At 39.1% G+C, this 24728-nt stretch overlaps 2 protein-coding genes and 1 long non-coding RNA gene across 4 annotated transcripts in view; 1 reads left to right on the forward strand and 2 right to left on the reverse strand.

Moving 5' to 3' along the window:
- Positions 1-500: 500 nt before the first annotated feature.
- Positions 501-899, reverse strand: LOC115212894. Its single transcript, XM_029781690.1, has one exon. The coding sequence runs from the start codon at positions 897-899 to the stop codon at positions 501-503; it is 399 nt and encodes a 132-aa protein (XP_029637550.1).
- Positions 900-7942: 7043 nt separating this feature from the next.
- LOC118763843 lies at positions 7943-23567 on the reverse strand. The gene is made up of 3 exons (XR_004999590.1): positions 23556-23567; positions 9723-9729; positions 7943-8044 (listed from the first exon to the last, which is right to left on the reverse strand). It is a non-coding gene; the product is annotated as an uncharacterized LOC118763843 (long non-coding RNA).
- Positions 23283-24728, forward strand: part of LOC115213002 (UNC93-like protein) — a 77361-nt gene continuing 75915 nt past the window's right edge. The window contains exon 1 of one of the 2 annotated variants that reach the window (XM_036503708.1): positions 23283-23594. The gene's annotated coding sequence lies outside the window, so the exon portion shown is untranslated. The remainder of the gene's footprint in view (positions 23595-24728) is intronic. The other variant, XM_029781898.2, reaches the window with a different exon arrangement.

Below are 24728 nucleotides of genomic sequence, written 5' to 3' on the forward strand. Positions count from 1 at the left end.
CAATCTCCAGATCTAAACACAACAGAGAATTTATGGTCAGTTATTAAGAAAGATGTATATTCTAATGATAAACAATATCCAAACAAGAATTTACTATTGGAAGCACTAAAAACTGCTGCAAGTAATATTAAAAGTGAAATTGTTGAGAAATTGACAAAATCAGTTGATAAGAGACAAAATTAGTTGACGGAAAAGAAGGCTATATAAAGATGTAAAATATATACATAATTATTTGTAAATATAATCACATGATGGAAGATATAAGTATATTTAATGGTCTGGTTATGTATTGTTCTATATATAAATCACATTACATGTAGTTTATATATTTTTTAACTAGCATAATAAAAAGAAACGTGTTTTTCTTCATTTCCGCTTTAAATGTACACTGATTTAGACGAAAAGTACATGAGACATGGGATATATAATCCTACATATTCCGTAAACATTTCAAGAAGATCGGACGAGAGGTTTTGATTTTATTGAGGAATGATTGACCATCATAATAAACGGAAACATAGTGTAGCTTGATCTGCTTCAAACAATCTCAGGTTTTGCCATGAAGTAATCAGCCTGGTGCGCTTTTCCTCAGGCGTCAGAAGACGCGGATCGGGTGTCAGAAGACAAGCGGAAACCTTCGTCATGTCAAGTTCATTGTACGGAATATTCTCAACACTCTCACGAGATATGCTAACTGTATCTGCTATTTGATTTATAGTGAATTGTTTGTCATCCATCACCATGTGATGAACATAATCAATATTTTCCTCGGTGGTGGCAGTTTCAGAACGCTCAGACCATGGATCATCTTTAAGACTCTTCCTTCCCGTCCTAAATTCAGCTGCCCACTTTTGCACTGTTGATAAAGCCGGAGCCCCATTCCATAATGTAGCAACCATGTCAGAATAAATGTCGTTGGTGACCTAACCCCTTTCCTGCATGCAATTGATAACATTTTGTGCATTTTTAAGAGAAGTTGCTACTAGTTACTGTTGAAATTTTCTTTGAACCGTAGCATATCAGTTTTCCTGGACAGAAACGATGCTGTCATTAAGAACATTTGAAATTAATGCATGCAAGACTTCACAGTTCTAGCATCACTTCTTCATAGTCAGCCTACGAACTTTTCACCCATCCTCGCATCTCATATACACGACTTCATCTATGTTTTTTTTTATACTATAGGCACAAGACCTGAAATTTTGGTGGAGGGACCAGTCGATTAGATCGACCCCAATAGGCAACTGGTACTTAATTTATCGACCTCGAAAGGATGAAAGACCAAGTCGAGCTCTGGAATTTGAACTCAGAACGTAGCGACGGGCGAAATACCTATTTCTTTACTACCCCCAAGGGGCTAAACACAGAGAGGACAAAGAAGGACAGACAAACGGATCAGGTCGATTATATCGACCCCAGTGCGTAACCGGTACTTAATTTATCGATCCCGAAAGGATGAAAGGCAAAGTCGAGCTCGGTGGAATTTGAACTCAGAACGTCCCGACGGGCGAAATACCGCTAAGCATTTTCGTCCATCGTGCTAACGTTTCCGCCAGTTCGCCGCCTTACGACTTCATCTATGTTTTTATCGTGCCCGAATTTCATTTGTATTCTATACTGGGTGATTGAGTGTAAATTAATCTAAACCGTTATAAATGACTGTTGATTTGCGTACATCAGACAGAGCATGTATCATCTTTTGGCGTCTAAAATTTCAGAAAAACATGTCACTGAAACTCCAATTAACAATTAACACCAAATTTTCAGTATCACAATTAATTTTCACTCATTCTCTTAATATCCTCTATTACTTGATGTTGACGACCTCTGTCCTTTTTGCAATATATGTAAAACATATAATCGCAATGTAAACAAGGTTTTTATATGTAAACAAGTTTTCTAATATTGACCTAATGTGTGGGAGCTATGCTTTCTCTGATATGGTTTTAACATACCAAGTATTTTAGAATTAAGCTAGAATAACTTATTATTTATCTTTTACTTTTTCAGTCATTGGATTGTGGCTATACTGGTGCACTGCCTTGAAGAGTTATAGTCAAACAAATCAAGTTTGTTTCAGATTCCAGCTACCAAAACCCATTCACAAAGCTTTGGCTGGTTCAGGGCTGTAGCAGAAAACATTTGCCCAACCCAAAACCATGTGGTTGGGAAGAAAGCTTCTTATCACGAGAATTAATGCATAAGTTCTCTGGTACGGTAAACAATTCTTCCTCTACATTTTTCTTCAAATCAAATAAAAAAAAAGTATTTATTCAAGCTTTTGCCATATATATAAACAACACAGCTGCGTGATTAAGAATATCGTATAGCAACTACTTGTGAATGAATTCGATCCTACAGCAGGGTAAAAATGTCACCTTCTATCATTGTCTCGATTCGACCAAGACCTCGTGAGTGAAATTTGATAGAAGGAAACTGAATGGAATTCCATTTGAGAGACGTTCCTGTTCTCAGATGGTTGACTTAATTTGTCATTCGATTTAATGCCACAATTTAGCGACCATCTGGCCACTACTTGGCCACCACTTGGTCACAACTTACCTTCCTTTAAAAGACTAATAGCCAGGTTTGTAGTCTGAGGTGAACTTCCTCTGTTCTACCAGCTTCGGACACCTTGATATGGGTCATGGACGCTGCCCGTTTTCTTCAAACGAAGCCATTAAGAAAAAAGAAAATTTGAAAGACAATCTGATACACTTCATATGCAATTCTAACTGCCCTTAAATGGTTTTATCTAATTACGTTCAAATAACAATTCTTCTGTTGTTATTTCCGTACTTGTTCTCTGAGCTGTATCAGACCACAGTTAATCTACAGCAGTATAGGAAATACATTATCATATAGAACTAATGAATTCATACTCTTTGTTTTGTGTTATATAATAAATTTCTACACCACCAGATGAAATATTCTGACTGAATAAATATGCGTAGCCATCAGTGAACATGTGGAATTCTGAATGCAATGGAGCTGATGAGATGCAGCTAACTCAGCGATTATAAGATTGTAAGTCCCAAAGGGAAAAAACACTTACCAAGAATTGTTTTAGAACAAAGCTAGAAAAAATGTTTTTCTCGTATATTATTGGTATGCCTTTTTGTTATTCCCTTCGATCATTAATCGCTATATCAATCCCATAAAATCTTTACGATGGGAATCGAGTGATCGTACATACATACATACATACATACATACATACATACTACATACATACATACATATATACATACATACATACATACATGCATACATACATACATATATACATACATACATACATACATACATATACATGAATATATGAATGCATTTATGTATGTATAAACAGCTTAATTGGGAGATTATACGTAGTGCCCAATACATCAAGCTAATGAGATACAAAAAGGTTGAAATAGCGATGTTTCCATTTCTGTTGTTGTTTCTTGCTATGAACGTAATCAATTAATCTCATAATCTACCCAATGTATAAACAAGCCTTCATAAAGTCTCATTAATCAGCATTTGTATGTGTGAACATACAGAAAGTACAACTATGAATCATTTCAGCTGGTAGCTCTAGCGGTATACGTATTTAAGTGCTGTCAAAATTAGCTACTAATGGTTGGGTTAATAGCTAATCTAAACAGTGATATGTAAAATGTTTACTCATGGCAGGGTAGTGTTGCTGTAAGTAGTCACCTGGGTCAGATTAACATTCTGAATAAAATTATTCTGACTTGATATTAAGTGTATACACATTAAAAATGGGTGGGATTTTGAATCGAAGCAACTGGGTGTTGAAAGTGTTCACAGTAGAAGAAAAAGATTGACAGTAAAAAAATAAATAAATAAATAAATAAATAAAAATTGAAAAGCACTGATCTTATCGAAGGGCTATTTAGTGAAGGGCCCTACATCATATCATGAATTAATGACTGCTACGACTGAGGCTTTCTGTGAGATAGATTAGCTCAAAGTACGAATCTTAATACTCATTTAAAAAGAAAATAGTGTACTCACTTTTTAAGACAATAAATGACACAAGCACTCATGAATACTTGCTGCACATAGCAGGCGGCTACGAGGGGTTGAATATAAAGTCACCGGAAAGGACATGAGAAAAGAACGAGCGAGTTTATATAAGCCTTTCTACTGGAGGCACAATGCCTCAAATTTGGTGGGAGGGGACTAGTCGATTACATCGACCTCAGTACGCAACTGGTACTTTTAATTTAACGATCCCGAAAGGATGAAAGGCAAAGTCGACCTCGGCGGAATTTGATCTCAGAACGTAACGGCAGACGAAATACCTATTTCTTTATTACCCACAAGGGACTAAACATGGGGATAAACAAGGACAGACATAGGTATTAAGTCGATTATATCGACCCTAGTGAGTAACTGGTACTTAATTTATCGACCCCGAAAGGATGAAAGGCAAAGTCGACCTCGGCTGAATTTGAACTCAGAACGTAGCGGCAGACGAAATACCAATTTCTTTATTATCCACAAGGGGCTAAACACAGAGGGGACAAACAAGGACAGACATAGGTATTAAGTCGATTACATCGACCCCAGTGCGTAACTGGTACTTAATTTATCGACCCCGAAAGGATGAAAGGCAAAGTCGACCTCGGCGGAATTTGAACTCACAACGTAACGCAGACGAAATACCGCTAAGCATTTCGCCCTGTGTGCTAACGATTGTGCCAGCTCGCCGCCTTTAGCGAGTTTATATAATACCAACATAATCACCATCTACTGATGGAGTGAAAATGCCTCCGTTATGCTTTACTAGGAGAGATTTTAGAGTATCTTGGAGAGCGCGCGTGTATACACACACATTGTTGACGTCATAAGAATTTAAAAACTTTAAAAAATAGCGTCTAAATATTAGGTTAAAAGAGCCCTTTGCATATAAAAGATCAAAGGCTGCTTGTGAGGCTCGAACCAGCATCTACTGTTAATATGACAAGCCTTCTAAAATTGGGCTAAAGCAATCTTTCGAATTCTTTTCAAATACATGGTTGAGAGGAGCTACGTATATGAGCTTGTAGGTACATACGTACTTGTATACCTAAGTATATATTTAAGTATGTGCATATAAAGTATATGTGCATAATTATAGAGCCATTATTGCATTACCAGCAAACATATATTTCTGTGCTGCCTTGTTTGCACATTATGCATTTTCATTGTATATTTTATTAACATCTGTTTCTTCCCGAGCTATGGCCTTTAATTACGTGATAGAAACGGCGTTTTATGGAACTTTTTAAAGTCTTTTATTTATATATTATGTGAACAACCTACGTGTCTTTGGTAACCGGGCTGATAAATAAATGCCTTGGCACGAAAATTCATGACCTTGGAATAATTCTTGTCGTATTTTCCAGCTCATAAAATTCTTGTGATGTAGTAGTCCTTGATAAACAAAACGGCGAGATTGTCACAGATGGAACTTTTTAAATCTTAGGCGTAATCAATGGGAACGGGTCTGCTGCTAAACATCAGAAATAGAAGCAGGAAGAATAACAACAGTGACAATAAGAACGGCAACAACTGGCAATAAAGCAAGCAGCAACTACAACAACAATAATAACAACAACAGCCATAATCGCCAATGGCTTCATCGTTACATCATCGAATGTCAAATTTTTATTCGTGCCTTTTACATGATGCTGCGTTTATTCAACTAGGCTCTGCGGACCTCTGAAGGTGCCCACAAAAAAAAAAAAAAAGCCGGGAATTCATGAGCTAAATTCCTAAATTTCTTGTTAGTGAAAAGATTAACGACTACTGTTGCTGAATATAATAGCTTACTGAATATAATTACTTACAGCAACAGATACTCTGCATGTCATATTTTATCTCTTTGGGTCAAGAGATAACCTGATCTGGTTAAAGTATAACCCCGATTAGGTTAAGGTGTAACTTGATTACAGTAACGTATAACCTTAATTAGGTTAAAGTACAATCATTTGCTTTGAATGATTTAATTCAGGTTTTATCTTTTAACTTAATTTGTTTAATGTGCGATCATTCGAGACTTTGAATCATTAAATTCAATTACACCTGCCAACAAAATAAATATTTTATTTTCTGGCATAAATTCTTAGAGCTGGTTTAGACTAATTTTGGAGTGCTAATTCCAAAACTGACTTGAGATTTCTTCAATGACATCACATTTCTGTGTCATCAGTTTCTGTCTTTATTTACCTGAATCATACCAAAATTAACTTTACACCACTATCTGCGAAAATTTTATTTGGATTGTCAAGCTAATTTTGAATAGTTAGCATGAGTTTTGCTTTTAGATCCTTTCTCTTCTTTTCAGACATGAACTGAACCACTGCGATCTAGTAATGGATACAATATCAAAATGAAAGAAGTGCTGTAATTACCCCGATATCTTCTGTTGCATCTGTGTAAACTTCATTCAACAGGTTCAAAAGCGCAACATTAGTAACTTTGTCCAGGAGGTACTCCGTGCCGTAAAAAGCACCAATCCGATCATGGCCGTTGCCAGCCTCGCTTGGCACCTATGCCGGTGGCACGTAAAAAGCACCCACTACACTCACGGAGTGGTTGGCGTTAGGAAGGGCATCCAGTTGTAGAAACACTGCCAGATCAGACTGGAGCCTGGTGCAGCCTTCTGGCTTCCCAGATCCCCGGTCGAACCGTCCAACCCATGCTAGCATGGAGAATGGACGTTAAACGATGATGATGATGATGATGATGATGATGTATGTCTTGCTTACTTTAAAGCAGAACTTGGAGATCAGGACAAAATCTGGGCTTCCCACAAAGTTTGCAAAACCTGTGTCGAATATTTGCGATCATGGTCTCAAGGAAAGAATGCGATATTCAAGTCTGGTGTAGTAATGGTGTGGAGAGAACCAACAGACCAGGTGGATAACTACTACTTCTGCCCTGTGAGTGCAAAAGGGTTCAATACAAAAACCAAACAACACTTGCAATACCCAGATCTTCCATCTGTCCAACGACTGGCTGTACACTTCGAGGAAATACCTGTGCCTGAATTTATTGAGCTGTCACAGATTGATGATGAAGCCCCCAGTTCACCTACTACTTTGAAGATGAACAGTTTATACCATCTGATACAGATTGTGTTATTTTTTCTCCATGTAGTCAGCCTGAATTTCACTGATCTGGTCAGCATTTGTATTTGCCAAAGCAGTCTACTGAATTATTGGCTTCCAGGCTGCCAGCTTGGTCAGATGGTCAGCTTGTTTATTGTAATGATGTTGAAGGATTTCTTCTCAATCTGGAACTGCCGAATATGATTCACGTGAATGGAGACTTTTTATTGACAACTCTAAAAGCAGTTTGAAATGTGTTTCACTTCACAAAGGAAATGTGTGTAGCTCGATTCCAATACAATACTATAGAAATGAAAGAAGAGTATGCTAACATCAAGATTGTTCTGGAGAAGTTGCAATATTATGCTCATGGATGGGTAATTTGTATCGATTTGAAAATGGTAAACCATTTACTGGGTCAGCAAGGAGATTACTCTAAGTAACATGATTTTCCTGTTCTACTGGGGCAGTAGGGATAGAAAGGATCACTGGGTAAAAAAAGAATGGCTCCAAGAAATAGTTTGATGCCGGGTGACAAGAACATCATTAATGATCCTCTGATTGATAGTAAAAACATCATCTTCCTCTCACTGCACATAAAACTTTGTGTGACTAAGCAATTCCTCAAAGCTCTTGGAGACTGCTTCAGATATATGTATATATGTACCACCATTACAGATCTCAGTAACAAGAAGAAGGTAGGAATATTTGATGGTCTTCAAGTAAGAACACTTCCCATGGATACACATTTTGTCACTACAATGAGTGCAGCGGGGGTTAGAGCTTGGAATGCCTTCTCTAATGTGTTGCGGAATTTCCTCGGGAATAGGAAAGATGACAACTATCAAGAAAATATGGAGGAGCTGTTCTTGAGTTTGCAAGCGCTTGGATGTAGAATGAGCATTAAATTGCACTACTTACACAGTCACTTGGGTGAGTTTCTAGCGAAGAACAAGGAGAACGCTTTCATCAAGACGTAAAATTAATGGAAGAATGTTACCAAGGCCGATGGGACTCAAACATGATGGCAGATTACTGCTGGAGCTTGATGAGAAATATTCCAGAAACTGTGCACAGGAGGTTATCAGAAAAGAGGAAGTTCTTGCAGAAATAAGATGATCAGAATAAATTACCATAATGAATAGAAAGTTTATATTCATATTTTGTTATCACCAAGCTTAATTCTTACATGCTAATGTGCATTTGTGGAGGCACATGGCCTAGTGGTTAGAGCAGCGGACTCGCGGTCGAGGGATCACGTGTTCGAATCTCAGACCGGGTGATGTGTGTGTTTATGAGCGAAACATCTAAGCTCCACGCGGCTCCGATAGAAGGTAATGGCGAACTTCTGCTGACTTTTTCGTCAGAACTTTCTCTCACTCTTTCCTCCTGCATCTTGTAGCTCATCTGTGACGGACCGGCGTCCCGTCCAGGTGGGGAACTGCTACTTCTGCCCTGTGAATGCAAAAGGAAACCGTGAAACCGGCCCTATGAGCCAGGCAAGGCTCGAGAAGGAACAAACAACAATGTGCATTTACACCCACAACCTTGTATTTTGATTTATTGGATAAAAGAAAAGAAGACATATTGTCTATTAAAATTTGCATCTACATAAGTTGAATTCTTTCTTAATGAGCATCAAATAGCTCTTTCTAGCAAAATTAAGAAGTTTTACTTCTCAAAAATCTCATTTGATAGACAAAATCTGATGCCGGATTTGGACTCAGCACTCCAAAATTAGCTAGAAACCGCTGATAAACCTTGTGCCAGAAAACACGAGTTGACCAGTGTTATTGCTCATAACGAAGCCAACCCGCTTTAGGCAGCAAACTGGTAGAATCGATTGACAGTTGAATGCATAAAATGCTCCATCTTATTTGTTCTAGCTCTCTACTCTCGTGTTCAAATCCCGCTTTAAACTACTTATCAGATGGTCACTGATTCAACTTTTCTTTGGAAGAAGAGTAGTTTTACGACGTCTGTTTTACTTTTCTTAACCTATTCCTGTCATTCAGAAGCAAAAAAAAAAAAAAAATCTTTCTCACATTCATTTTTTATCAAGTAAATCCAGGTTATGAAACTACAAATGTTGTCGTTTACCGGTACGTGTTTAACAAGGAAAGTGGAAATTGCATCAAATATATCGAATGAATATAGAGACAGTTGCAAACGTACAGAAATCTAATCACGAGATGCCTACTTTTATTTTATGCAAGTATCGTGGGGATCGAAAAAATGCCCCAACGCAGAACGATGGGTTGGTGGAACTGTTAGAAGTGCAGGAAAAGATGTTTTGCGGCTTCTATTCTGGCTCTCTACGTTCTGAGAACGACACCTGAGACGACACTGATACCAAGCTATATCGGATCAAGCTGGTGTTCTCTCTTCTGGATAAACATCGATGCTGTGGAGAAAAGGAGAAATTTACAACGAATTTCTTCCTCGAAATATCTTGCCAAGGCTTACACATACACGTGTAAAATTCAGGGTCAGCTTTGACAAATGGATGCTCTATTAAGCTTATCAGCCCTATAAAGCATGTGGAACATAACCAGGTTTGTTAGATACACCCTATGGAACTTGTATGACGTAATATGTTTTTCCATCGATTACACACACGCAAACACTCACAAAAACACGCACACACACACATACACTCACACACACACACACACACATATATATATGCGGCGGGGGCAGCCTGACCCTCCCTCAGTTACGATGACGAAGGTTCCAGTCGATTCCATCAACAGAACAACCTGCTCGTGAAAGTAATGAACGAATAATTGAGCCCTCGACAGACACGCGTACTCTTAATGAAGTTCTCAGAGAGGTTCAGCGTGACACACATTACGGGTACAACACATTTTTGTCAGCTGTATGGACCAGAATAATCTGAAATAATGTTTTATTTTTGTTGTTTTTTTACGAATGACGTTTACATTTACAAAAGCGTCGGACAAAATATTTATTTATTTATTACTCACAGGGGGCTAAACATTGAGGGGACAAACAAGGACAGACAAAGGGATTAAGTCGATTACATCGACCCCAGTGCATAAATGGTACTTATTTAATCGACCCCGAAAGGATGAAAAGCAAAGTCAACCTCGGCGGAATTTGAACTTAGAACGTAACGGCAGATGAAATACCCATTTCTTTACTACCCACAAGGGGCTAAACACAGAGATGACAAACAAGGAAAGACAAAGAGATTAAGTCGATTATATCGACCCTAGTGCGTAACTGGTACTTATTTAATCGACCCCGAAAGGATGAAAGGCAAAGTCAACCTCGGCGGAATTTGAACTCCGAACGTAGCGGCAGACGAAATACCGCTAAGCATTTCGCCCGGCGTGCTAACGATTCTGCCAGTTCACCGCCTTTAATATATATTTCTTTATTGCCCACAAGTGTGGCATTTATTTTTATTCACCATGAAGGTTAAGACACAGAAGGGACAATACATAACAGACAAAACTTGGGTGTCAAAATGGTGTATGGATGTTTGTTCCTTCTCGAGCCACGCCTAGCTCATGAGGCCGGTTTCCCGGTTTCCTTGGCGTATAGGTTCCCCACTTGGACGGGACGCCGATCCGTCGCTGGTGAGCTGCAAGATGCAGGAGGGAAGAATGAGAGAAAGTTGTGGCGAAAGAGTCAGCAGAAGTTTGCCATTACCTTCTGCTCGAGCCGCGTGGAGCTTAGGTGTTTCGCTCATAAACACACACATCGCCCGGTCTGAGATTCGAACCCGCGATCCCTCGACTGCGAGTCCGCTGCTGTAACTACTAGGCCATGTGCCTCCACGTATGGATAATGAAAAGGTGGATACAGGGACGCCCACAATCATGCATTATCAATGATCTTTTAGAATCACTGGTACTTTCGTTCAAGTCATCTCACACATGTAGTAAAGCGTACACTCTTGTGCGAACAGGTGTTGTCCTCCATCCCATTTTGCCAAACGAAGGAAGACAAGAACCTGCCAGAGAATGAGGAAACTTATCACATTCAATCATCTTACTTACACATGTAGCAATGCATACCCTCTTCATTCACAGTACGAGACAGACAAAATGGGTTGAAACAACTTATGATTAAATAACTGGTGAAAAAGGAACATTGTATTATCTTTTGAGTTCGCTGGTGTGAATTTGTCTGTATGTTTAGCTAGAGTGGTTTATTTTCCCTCGGTGTTGCTGCTGGTGAAATATCTTCTGTGAATGGATTATATGTGGCTTGTGGGGTGTTTCTTTTGAAATAAGTGTAAAAATGTTTAGTAAAAGTTTCCTGTAATGGTCCGATGTCTCTTCGGTATTATTCTCTTAAGTCTGTGTATGAGATATTGTCTATGTATATAAATTATATATTTTCCGGTATGTTTGGGTATGTTGGGGGTGCATATGGGGGTAATATGTTTATTTTTATTCATTAGTTCTACTAAGTTGTTGTTGTTTGTGTTATGTTTATTACTGTACCTCGGAGTAATGGGTTAGATGCTTGAGTTTTGTGTGTTTGTGTGGGGGGGGGGGGCTTCATGCGGGTGTTTCGGTTGTTTTGCATGTTGTGTGTGTGGGTGGGTGGGTGGGGGTGGGGCGGTATTCATCCTCTTGCATCTTTTTTTGACCTCCCTCCAGTCGCTCTCCGCTTCTTCAGATGCGGCTGGAGTTTTTTTTCTGGGGCGTCTCACTTTTGTTGTTTTGTCTCTTCTCGCGCCATTATTGGTGTGTATTGTTTTGTCGCGGTATTGGTTGTCTCTTTTTAGGTTCCTGTGTCTTTGTCGGTTTGTGTGGGGTTACTGTAGCGGGTACTATGGGTGCTTTTTATTGTGGGCATGCGGTTTTAATATGCCCTTTCATGCCGCACTTGTAGTACCTTGGCTTTTGTCCTCCCACGAATACTCTCAGTGTGGTTTCGCCTGGCAGTAAAATTTGATTTAGCAATTATTCCAGGTCATGCTAGGTGGCCTGGATTACCTGTTCCAAGCATTGGCCTCACCATTTCTGCTGGTGCAGCTTGGTGACTTGATGGATGGTGATATTATCCTCCAAGTTTAGCAGTACAGCTGCCACCAGCTACACCACGTCGATCTCCGGTGGGATCGCCCCTATTTTAATTTTTGACATCTGCTTGCCTAAATATATTGGCAGCAGCACTAGTTCTATTGACTTTAGGGGAGTTATCGAATACCTCTTGGCTTTTTTTTTTCGGAGGTGAACCGTGTTTCGACGGTTCCGAAGCGCTTTCCTCTGGCTATGTATGTAATATTTTGTCACATCGTCTGTAGGCATATTTCGATTGCCTTTTTAGTAGCCGTTTCAATTTTTTCATTTTGAGTGACACGGTTTTGTACACTATTGTTTGCCTCTTTGTGATGTGTATTACTTCTCCAGGTGGGGCTAGTTTTACATTTGGTTTCCTCTTTTTGTATTAAACTCTTGTATTTCTCTAGTTCGTCTGGACCAACCTGCACTATTTCGCTCGTGATACCACGCGTAGTTCATCCTTCTATTACCATTCCGTGCTTCAACTCGGAGATCAGTTTCCTCATTTTCTGGCATGTTCTTGTCTTCCTTCGTTTGGCAAAATGGGATAGAGGACAACACCTGATCGCACAATTCCTCCAAGAAGAAGTCTGGATCTACATATTGGGAGGCGTCAAATTCCATGTTGTACTGCTCGTGTAAAACTTTCCACAAAAGAAAACAGCTCGCCCCCAAACAGAGGGAACTCGCACAAAAAATGAACCCGCCAAAGCAGGCAATACGTCCAAAAGATACAGAAAACAGCAAAAGTTGTTTAACAAAAAACAAAACAAAAACAACGGTATTCCCCCAATGGAAAACTTACAATTTAAACAAGAGCATTGAAAAAATACGTCCTGAATCTATATATATACTCAGACATATTCTTGACCACTAGACAGAAGATAAACTGTTTTTACTTCAAATTTTTCAAATTTTAAAAAATTTTTAGTGATATTTGTTAAGATGAAATACATCGAAACCGGTAAAATTTTTGTTTATATGAAGGCGGCGAGCTGGCAGAAACGTTAGCACGCCAGCCGAAATGCGTAGCTGTATTTCGTCTGCTGTTACGTTCTGAGTTCAAATTCCGCCGAGGTTGACTTTGCCTTTCATCCTTTCGGGGTCGATTAAATAAGTTCCAGTTACGCACTGGGGTCGATATAATCGACTTAATCCGTTTGTCTGTCCTTGTTTGTCCTCTCTGTGTTTAGCCCCTTGTGGGTAGTAAAGAAATAGGTAATATTTTTGTTTATATAATATTTTATCAAATTCCCTCTTAAATTGAAATGTCTGAGACTAAATTCTGAGCCGTTTCCACCTCCGTCTTTTACACCATCTTTTATATTACTCTTTTACTCTTTTACTCTTTTACTTGTTTCAGTCATTGACTGCGGCCATGCTGGAGCACCGCCTTTAGTCGAGCAAATCAACCCCGGGACTTATTCTTTGTAAGCCCAGTACTTATTCTATCGGTCTCTTTTGATTTATTTTGATTTATTTAGATCTCTAATCTTTTTTCAACTAGATATATAGATTTAGAGACAGGTGTTCTCTGTATAGAATACACTTCGAAGTGCTCAAGTGATTTGAACTTGAGCAGCTAGAAGAGCAAATGTAATGTCAAGCAAGTTAAGCCAGCCGATTTACACAAAATATTAGATACATTTAATACAAAAAATGTACATGTGTAAAGATATAAAATAGTCCGACTTACACATAATAGAAATGGACTCTTTGGACTTTTAAATGGACTCTTAAAACTCAACCCATTCAACTCCTGATATCATTTAGATTCCGTGTAAGTCAGACTGTTTCATATCCATACACATGTACATGTTTTGTATTAAATGTATCTAATATTCTGTGTAAATCGACTTGCTTAACTGACTTGACATTAAATTTACTCATATATATATATATATATATATATATATATATATATATTATATATATATAATACAAAATGGGACAAGAACGCAAAATATCCGGACAGCAAGGTGATACAAAAAAGGGACAGCAAAACATCCAGACAGACGATACAAAGAAAATAAGGACGGGTCATTCGAAGCCCTCTATCCTCAGTCAAGAACCAGATTATCCTCGCATTTTGGCTGATTATTCTTGAGATTGCTCCAATCTGGCCAGCATGAAGGAAAAACTAAGCTAAGAGCATTAGATTCCTTGGAAGAAAGCAGCGAATGTATACGAAAACAAGGACGGAATAAACGGACAGTTACACAAATATAAATACAATAATAGATACAATAAAAATAACAGGGCATAACAACAGGTGTCTTTCGACTAAGGACGAACTGAATTAAGCTGGCGAGTGTGAAAATGAAGCCTTACGGCAGAGATACAAAAGTTTCACAAACACAGGGAAGAATATCGATGTTACACGGACGGCGGTCAGACCAAGAAAGAAATAACAGGCTATATATATGTATAAAACACATACACACACACTGTGTGATGTAGTATATGTGTGTGTGTGTACGCAGTTATTTTTTGCCCTTCTTTACCGAAGCGCTATGTTATGGGGACGTAAACAAACCAACATTGGTTGTCAAGTGCTGGTGGTATGGGGGCAGACACGAAGACAAACAGTATGCCTACATGTGACGGCCTCCACACAGTTTCTGTCAACGAAATTCACTCATAAGGCATTGGTCACCACCAAGGCTATAGTGGAAAACACTAGCTCAAAGTACAATCTAGTGGAATTGATCCCGAAACTACATGGCTGCAAAGCGAACTTCTTAACTACACAGCCACGCCTTCACTTTGTAATTTGACATTTTCTTCCTTATTGTATACTTTATGATAAATATAAGATCCCTGGTTCGATTCCATTGTTTGTCATCTTGGGTAAATACCTTTTATAATAGATTCGAGGCGAGCCTAGGCCTTGTTAATAAAACTGGGTGGCCGGAAATAATATAGAAGCCGGTCGGCTAAATTGAACCTGTAATTCAAAGGTCCAACCATATCATATTGTGTTACTCTGATCCTACTACAATTCACATTAAGGATACACGTATCAGCGGGTTACTCAACCATTTCGCTCGCTAATTCCATGTGGAGTTTGTTCAATTGATCGAAGAACTGTATGTTTGTATGTTGAAATCAACGGGAAACGCCATGATACATACATACATACATACATACATACATACATACATAATACATACATACATACATACATATATACTATTGCAGTCACTCTATCCAGACTACAAGTTCAGGTTTATACCTGTAATTATTGAGGCACTGGGATATGTAACACACTGCCGAAATACTAATTTTGAGAAATTAGGCTTCTTAAAATCAAAAATGAGAAAGATGATTCGAAGACTACAAATCCAATCCATCACTGGAACTGTAAAAACCTGTAAAACTTTCCAAAAGTTTATCATTTAAGTATATATGAGCATATTTAGATATGCAAGTACATGATTGAGAATACATACTATAAAACAAGAAATGCAAATTTGCATATATACATACATACAAAAATACCCTGTTTTTGATGTTGAATCTATATACATATGATACATACACGCACACAGACAGACGTGTATGCATACATGCACATCCATATATACTCACATATACACACGTGTATGTATGTTTATTTATATGCACACATATCTGTATTTGTGAGTGTATATATCTATATAGGCCCAAGAATGGTTGTGTGGTAAGTAGCTTGCTTACCAACCACATGGTTCCGGGTTCAGTCCCACTGCGTGGCACCTTGGGCAAGCGTCTTCTACTATAGCCTCGGGCAGACCAAAGCCTTGTGAGTGGATTTGGTAGACGGAAACTGAAAGAAGCACGTCGTATATATGTGTATATATGTGTATGTGTGTGTGTATATGTTTGTGTCTGTGTTTGTCCCCCCAACATCACTTGATAACCGATGACGGTGTGTTTACGTCCCCGTAACTTAGCGGTTCGGCAAAAGAGACCGATAGAATAAGTACTAGGCTTCCAAAGAATAAATCTTGGGGTCGATTTGCTCGATTAAAGGCGGTACTCCTGCATGGTCGCAGTCAACTGGCTGAAACAAGTAAAAGAGTAAAAGAGTATATGTGTGTACGCGCGCGTGTGTGTATGCATACAATGTATTCGGTCTTTATTCGATAGCTTGCATAAAAGAGAAAGAAAACGTAAGGTCCCATCCCAAAAGAAAAGTATTGAAAAAAGTAACAACTAAATTGTAAGATAGGAGATACAGTTTACTCACAGTAGCAGTTTTCAGCATCCACCACGTTTGCAGTGGAGTCACATGGCCTATTGGTTAGAGCAGCGGTCGAGGGATCGCGGATCCGAATCTCAGACCGGGCAATGTGTGTGTTTATGAGCGAAACACCTAAGCTCCACGGGGCTCCAGCAGAAGGTAGTGGCGAACTTCTGCTGACTCTTTCGCCACAACTTTCACTCTTTCCTCTTGTATCTTGCAGCTCACCTGCGACGGACCAGCGTCCCGTCCAGGTGGGGAACCTATAAGCCAAGGAAACCGGGAAACCGGCCCTATGAGCCAGGCATGCCTTGAGAAGGAACAAACAACAATGTGCGTTTACAAGACGGTTCCGTAACTTGGCGCAGGCATTCCTCACCGTGTCCTTGAGAAGATCTTCGAATACCTCATCTATATATCGGCCCTTCGCTCGGGCTTGGTGTTACAGGCAGAGTGGGTGGTGCCTTTTTCAACCGCGCACACAAATAGTAATAAATGAGATTACAAGTGGAGGCCAGAAATTGGGGCTGGTTAAGTCATAGAAATTCTCTGACCACCACCTCTGACTCTTTCTGGAAGTATAGCAAGCAATCGAGTTCGGTCGTCACACATATGGCCTTCCACCTGCAACCTTCTCCGGCCAGATATTGACCATCATCTCTAGCAGCATCCCATTGCCGTCTGAATTGAGCCTAAGGCCCTATTCAACGATGTGGGGAGTTGTGACATTAACTTCACTGGAGGCACATCTAAAGACCATCACAGTTTGGGCGAACTTGTTTTTCATGCTGTCTATGTCACGTTTTACAGCTTTTACAGTGAGCATTGACCAGCAGCTTTTTGATAACCGGCGCGAATCATCATGATACAGGTAATTCATTTCCAATATTTAGATGGCTTCCAGTCCTCCATGCCAGGTAACTTTTTCTCAACTGTGACTGTCATCGTTATGCTCTCCAACGCCATTGACTGTTCACCATTACATCAAACTTTTACTGAAAAAAAAAGAGAAATAGGTGTCAAATTTTAACCCTATATATATACACACACACGCATATATATATATATGTGTATATGTATATATTATATATATATGCGTGTGTGTGTATATATATATTTCATTACTAATATAAGGGTAAATAATTATTAATTTTAAAATTAACAATTATTACCAGTATGAAAAGAGCACCATAATCAGTAGGAACTTTTAGAAAAAGTTTTTTTTATATATAAAAAAACCTGTTGCTTAACTGTTATTATTTATATATATATATATATAATATATATATATATGTAATGATATATGTATATGTATATATATATATATATATATATATATAATTAAGAGAAATAACCTCTATTAAGTAATTCAATTGATAGTGAACGTTATTATCTATATTAAATCATATAGAAAATATTTAAATATATTATAATAAATATTATTCTAAAAATCACTAAATTAAATAGACATTAAATTGGCTGCGCGCGTTTCGTGACTATATCTTTAAATCGATAATAAAATCGATAATATAAAATTAATTCGATTTACTATTACTATCTCTCTCTCTCTCTCTCTCTCTCTCTCTCTCTCTCTCTCTCTCTATATATATATATATATATATATATATATATATATATAAGTCAATGTTTTTATGTGTGTTCGTGTGTTACTTGTAGACTCGTAAACTACTGGAGCGGTCCTAATGAAATTTGGAACACCAAATCCAAGCCTAGGGAGAAGGTTAATGCCGTATGTTTCATACAATTTTGAGGGGGCATAAGGAGGGGAGTGCAGAATTCTCCTGTGTAAATTCATATGCTTCGGATTTTGATGAAATTTGAATCATAGGTATTAGAAATAAATTAAAAAAATACGCCCAAAATTTCCGTTTCTTTGGATGATTCTAAGACCCGCTAATGGAGTCTTAACCCCCGAATTTTAGTCATTTTTCATGGACAAAATTACTGAATGGACCCTTATGATATTTGGAACTTAGATCCAATGCATAAGGGTGGGTATAATGCAGTATGTTTGGTTTGAATTTGAGGGGGCTTAAAGGAGGCTGAACCCCCCATGAAAATTCATAAATTTCCGATGTTGAGGAAATTTCAGCCATAGGTAATTGGCACAAATCAAAAAGTATTCCCAAAGTTCCGCTTCTCACGAGGAATCTAAGACCCCACCCCTAATGGGAGCCTTAATTCCCAAATTTTAGCCATTTTTTATGTCCAAAACAAGGTCAAATGAAACAATATTCCTAAAATTTCAACTTCGTAGGAGGTTAGTAAGACTCCTTAATGAGGACTTAACCCCCACAATTTACTCATTTTTCCTAAGCCATGACGAATACAATTGTAGTCTTAGAAGCTGCAGAGTCATCCGAGGATACAAGATGAGCGTTATTTGTAATTCAATGGTACAACAGTGTAAGAGTTTGCTTTGAGATATACTTAAATTGTGATTTCTGCAATGTGGTGCATAAATTGTCAAAGAAGAGACATCTTTGCCTCCACTGATTCAGTTGCAAAGTATTATTTTGAGTAAAGTTATTTGGTTGCAAACCTCCTTTGAGTCTTTTTATTATCACTGGGTCAAAGATAGTATCCAGATGGTAACATTAATTTCAAGGCCTTTCCAGATAAGTGATTGGTCATTCAAAGAGATTTATAGATTGCAAATTTATTCTGTTCAGTTACCTATAGTGATCATTGGCAAACTCCAGAGGTGGCACTTTCATCTCCCCTTACACCTCACGGCACACAGTTGTTAATGCTTATTTGAGTTGGTTCATGCATTCCTAATGCATCTTACGGCTGTGCCGGTCACCTGTGTGGTGAGGAATCCTACATTGGGGACTGGTAACGACTAGGGTAGGGTAGCTGACTGTTTATTGTGATCATTCGTTTTTTGGTTACCTCTAGCTTTGCTCTCTTTTACAAACCCTGTGAACATTCATATATTTCCGATTTCAAAGAAATTTGAACATTAGATATGACACAAGTTAAAAAAGATTCCCAACAATTCAACTTTTCTGGTTGACTTTAAGACCCCTCTAATAGGGGCCTTAACTCACACATTTTAGAGATCCATGTGCTCCATGTTCTCCATTTTTAAGGAGCATATACCTTTGAATGGGTTTTATAAGATTTAGATTTTGGAATCTGGGCATAAAGATGAGCAGTATGGGATAAATATTTCATGATTAGAATTTTTGTTAGGGTGCGTAAAGAGGGAAAGAACCCCCCCATTAAAATTCTGAATCTCCAATTTTGATGAAATTCGAATCATAGGTATTCCAGTTCATTAGAGAAAATATAAAAGAAAAGTCTAATTCTTCAATTCCATGTGATATGGGCGACGCCGGGTATCCCTGCTAGTACACACACACACACACACACACACACACACACACACACACACACACACACACACACACACACACACACACATTCTTCTATTCTTTTATTCTTTTATTATTTTATTCGTTTACTTGCTTCATGCTGGGGCACCGCTTTGAAGTGTTTTGCTTTTAGACGAACGAATCGACCCCAGTACACGGTTTTTAATATTAGTACTTATTCTATGGGTTTCTTTTACCGAACTGCTAAGTTACGGAGATGTAAACACACAGACACCGGTTGTCAAGCGGTTGTGGGGGACAAACATAAGTACAAAGACACACACACACACACACACATACATACATACATACATACATACATAATACATACATACATACATACTACATACATACATACATGCATGTATACGACGGGCTTCGTTTAGTTTCCGCCTACCAAATTCACTCCCGGGGCCTTAGTAGAAGACACTTGTCCAGGGTGCTGGAGCCATGTGGTCGGGAAGCAAGCTCCTGAACCACACAGCTATCCATAAGGGTGCAGATGTAGTTGTGTGGTTCAGAAGCCTGCTTCCCAACCATATGGTTCCGGGACCCTCGGCAAGTGTCTTCTACTATGGCCTCGGGGGTGAATTTGGTAGGCGGAAACTAAAAGAAGCCCGTCGTATATATGTATATATGTATTATGTATGCATGTATGTAAATTTCTGCTAGGATCAGATGGTGAACACATAGAACAACCGTGTCCCCAAAACATGTACCGAGAGTGATAAAAATCAAACATCCATTTAACATCATGGTGTTTGGAGTTATCACTAGTAATAGCGACGTTATGCCTCCATTCATCTTTCCACACGGCCTCAAACTCAACACGGAGGCCGACACCAAGTGCCTGGAAGAGGTAGTGCTGCCCTAAGTCAAGTGGGTAGCTGCTGGAAGACTATGTCTGGCAACAGGACTCTGCTCATGCTACACAAGCAGGAGAACCCAGTCATAACTGTCAGATAATTTCTGCGACCACATCACCCCTAATACCTGGTCACCTAACTCTTCAGACTGCTATCCACTTGATTATTATGTGTAGGGCTCAGCTGAGCGAGAGACCAACAAAACTCCTTGTAACACCAAATATTAACTGAAGGCAAGGATTATGGCAGCTTTCACCAACTTAAACAAGAAGACGTCCAGAAGAATTACAGGAAATTCAAAAGTCATTTGGAGGCCATGGTTGAAGTCAATGACGATTTTATTGAATAAATTTACTTTAGTATTTCAATATATTTTTATGTAATTAGTATTTCAAGATTTTATGTAATTTTGGTAAATATATCTGTTAAAATGTGATGTCAGTCTTATTTTCATTTTCGCGTAATTTACACAATATATTCAACGCACCCTGTATACACACACACACACACACACACACACACACACATATATATACACATACATATTCTTATTCTTTTACTTGTTTCAGTCGTATAGCTGCTGCCATGCTGGAGCACCGCCTTGAAGGATTTTAGTCGAACAAATCAACGCCAGGACTTATCGTTTTTTAAGCCTAGTACTTACTCTATTGGTCGCTTTTGCTGAACCGCTAACTTACGGGGACGTAAACACACAAACAACAGGGATCAAGTGGTGATGAGGTGGGGACAAACACAAAGACACATATATACATACACACACACACACACACACACACACAGACACACACGCATATATATATATATACGACAGGCTTCTTTCAGTTTCCGTCTACCAAATCCACTCATAAGGCTTTAGTCGACCCCGACGCTGTAGCAGGAAATACTTGCTCAAGGTGCCTCATAATAGTAACAACCGCAGTAACAACAGTAACAACATCAAACAGCAACATTAGTTGCAACAACGTCTGTAGGTAACGAATGCGCCTCTACATGGTCTCTACATTGACAAGATAGAAATAACAGCCGAAACAATCTTCCCCAGCAATTTGATGAGCGGGACTAAGTTGTTTTAGATACTTATTCTCTGGGAGAAGGAAGGGATTGTCATGGTTGAAGCGCCATTAAACGTATATGTCTTCGTTCTCAGTCAGAGCTCACCTGGGTCTACACAGCCACAGTTTCTGCAGCGCCAATATTGATAACAGCAACATCAGCTGTTACAGCAGTCGCTTCACAACAACAACAACGTGATGACGATGATGATGATGATGATGATGATGACGACGACGACGAAGACGAAGACGACGACGACGATGATGATGATAATGACGATGATGTTGACGATGATGATGATGATGTTTACGATGATGTTGACGATGATGACGACGACGACGACGACGATGATCATGAAGATGATGATGATCATCATCAGCATCGCCCTCGTCGTCATCGTTATCTGTGCCGCCAAGGTCGCTGTCGTCGTTGCGTCATCATCGTCATCACCACCACCACCGCCACCACCACCACCACCACCGTCGTCGTCGTCGCCATCGATTTGGCTATCATCGTCGTCGCTGTCGTCGTCATCGTCATCAACATCATCATCATCATCATCACCATCATCATCATCATCATCATCATCATCATCATCACCATCATCATCATCATCATCATCATCATCATCATCATCATCATCATCATTCTCATCGCGGCAATCATCCCCATCATCATCACCACCATCATATCATCACCATCATCATCATCATCCACCATCATCATCATCATCATCATCTCATCATCATCACCATCATCATCATCATCATCACATCGATCATCATCATCATCATCATCATCATCATCACATCATCATCATCATCATCTCATCATCATCATCATCGCGGTAATCATCACCATCATCATCACCATCATCATCACCATCATCATCATCATATATCCTCATCATCATATCATCATCATCATCATCATCATATTCGCTCATCCCAGCAACAATCATCCCCATCATCATCCCACATCATCATCATCATCATCATCATCATCATCATCACCATCATCATCATCATCATCATCATCATCGCGGTAATCATCACCATCATCATCACCATCACATCATCATCATCATCATCATTATCATCATCATCATCGCGGCAATCATCCCCATCATCATCACCACCATCATCATCATCACCATCATCATCGTCGTCGTCATGTTCGTCATCAGGGGCAGCAGGAGTAGCCACAGCAGCAGCAGGCAGCGAAATCAGCTGTAACAAGCAACTGCTCCATAACCACAGTCCCAATAGCAGTAGAAGCTGCCGCCTCAGCAGCAGCAGCAGCAGCAGCAGCAGCAACAACAGCAAGAACTGAGCGGCAGCAGCAGCAACAGCTGTCCCACGACGACAGCATCAACAGCAGCAGCAGCAACCGTAGTAATAGCCGTTACAGAACTAGAACCTCAGCACCATCACCGCTACCGTTCCTAACACCAACACCACCACCATCATCACCATCATCGTCATCACTATCCTCATCATCATAGTCGCCGCACCACCGCCGCCACCGTCATTGTCGTCGTCGTCGTCAGAAGCAGCAGGAGCGGCAGGTGCAGGCAGCAGCAGCAACAGCAGCAGCAACAATGTGGTGTGCAGAACTGTCTGGGCTGCTGTCGTGTCCGCAAGTCCACTGAGCTGTGTGTGAGTGTATGTGTGTATATAAATATATATATATAAATATATACACACACACATATATACACACACATATATACACATATACCCTGTGTGCGTGTGTATATACATATACATGTGTACACACCGTGTGTATGTACATCGAAATCCTACTACATGACACTATTAATTTTCTAGTAATACTATTACACCAAGGTGATACTCAGAGTAAATCAAATACGTGAAACGGTGAGTTGTATTTCTTTCTACTACTACTGGCTTTCTTGTTTTTGTTGTTGTTGTTGTTATCATTGCTGTAGATAAGGCGGCGCGAGCTGGCGGAACAGTTAGCACGCCGGACGAAATGCACGGCACCATTTCGCCTGTCGTTGCGTTCTGAGTTCAAATGCCGTCGAGGTCGACTTTGCTTTTCATCCTTTCGGGATCAATTAATTATAAAGTACTAGCTGAGTACTGGGGCTCGATGTAATCGACTATCCCCCTCCCCCAAATTTCAGGCCTTGTGCCTATAGTAAAAAAAGATTATTATTATTATTTTCATAAGCACTCGTCCGTCGCTACGTCCTGAGTTCAAATTCCGCCGAGGTCGACTTTGCCTTTCATCCTTTTGGGGCCAATTTAATAAGTAACAGTTACGCTCTGGGGTCGATGCAATCGACTTAATCACTTCCCCTAAATTTGAGGCCTTCTGCTTCCAGTAGAAACAATTATTTTCCTATATATCTAACAGATTAGACTTTTGGAAAAGAAATAAAGAATCCTAACAACGAGCTACAATTAACCTTTGATGCCAAGAACCCTTTTAAGTATCCTAGCTGCCCCTTTTAACACTGTTTTCCGGAGCTGTACTAAACTGGGTTTTATGCCCATTTCCTCAATTAATCTGTTCAGATCTTTAGGGATAGTTCCCAAACATTATTATTATTATTATTATTATTATTTATTATTATTATTATTATTATTTTATTATTATTATCATCATTATTATTATTATTATTATTATTATTATTATTATCATCATTATTATTATTGTTATTTAATCAAAGCGTCGGACAAAATTACATAAAACCGTTTCGTCCGTCTCTACGTTCTGAGTTCAAATTCCACTGAGGTCGACTTTGTCTTTCATCCTTTCGGAGGTCAATAAGATAAGTACCAGCTGAGTACTGGGGGCCCGATGTAAGTGACTTACTCCCGCCCCGCAAAATTGCTGGCCTTGTACCAAGATTTGAATCCGTTATTATTGATGTTGATGTCGTTGTTGTTGTTGTCGTTATTATTGTTGATGTTGTTTAAACCAATATTAACCTTAACCGAGTAGTACTTTATGCAAAATCACTCCGGCCGTAACTATCATATGAT

This window comes from Octopus sinensis, linkage group LG6 (assembly GCF_006345805.1).
Source record: "Octopus sinensis linkage group LG6, ASM634580v1, whole genome shotgun sequence".
NCBI lineage: Eukaryota > Metazoa > Mollusca > Cephalopoda > Octopoda > Octopodidae > Octopus > Octopus sinensis.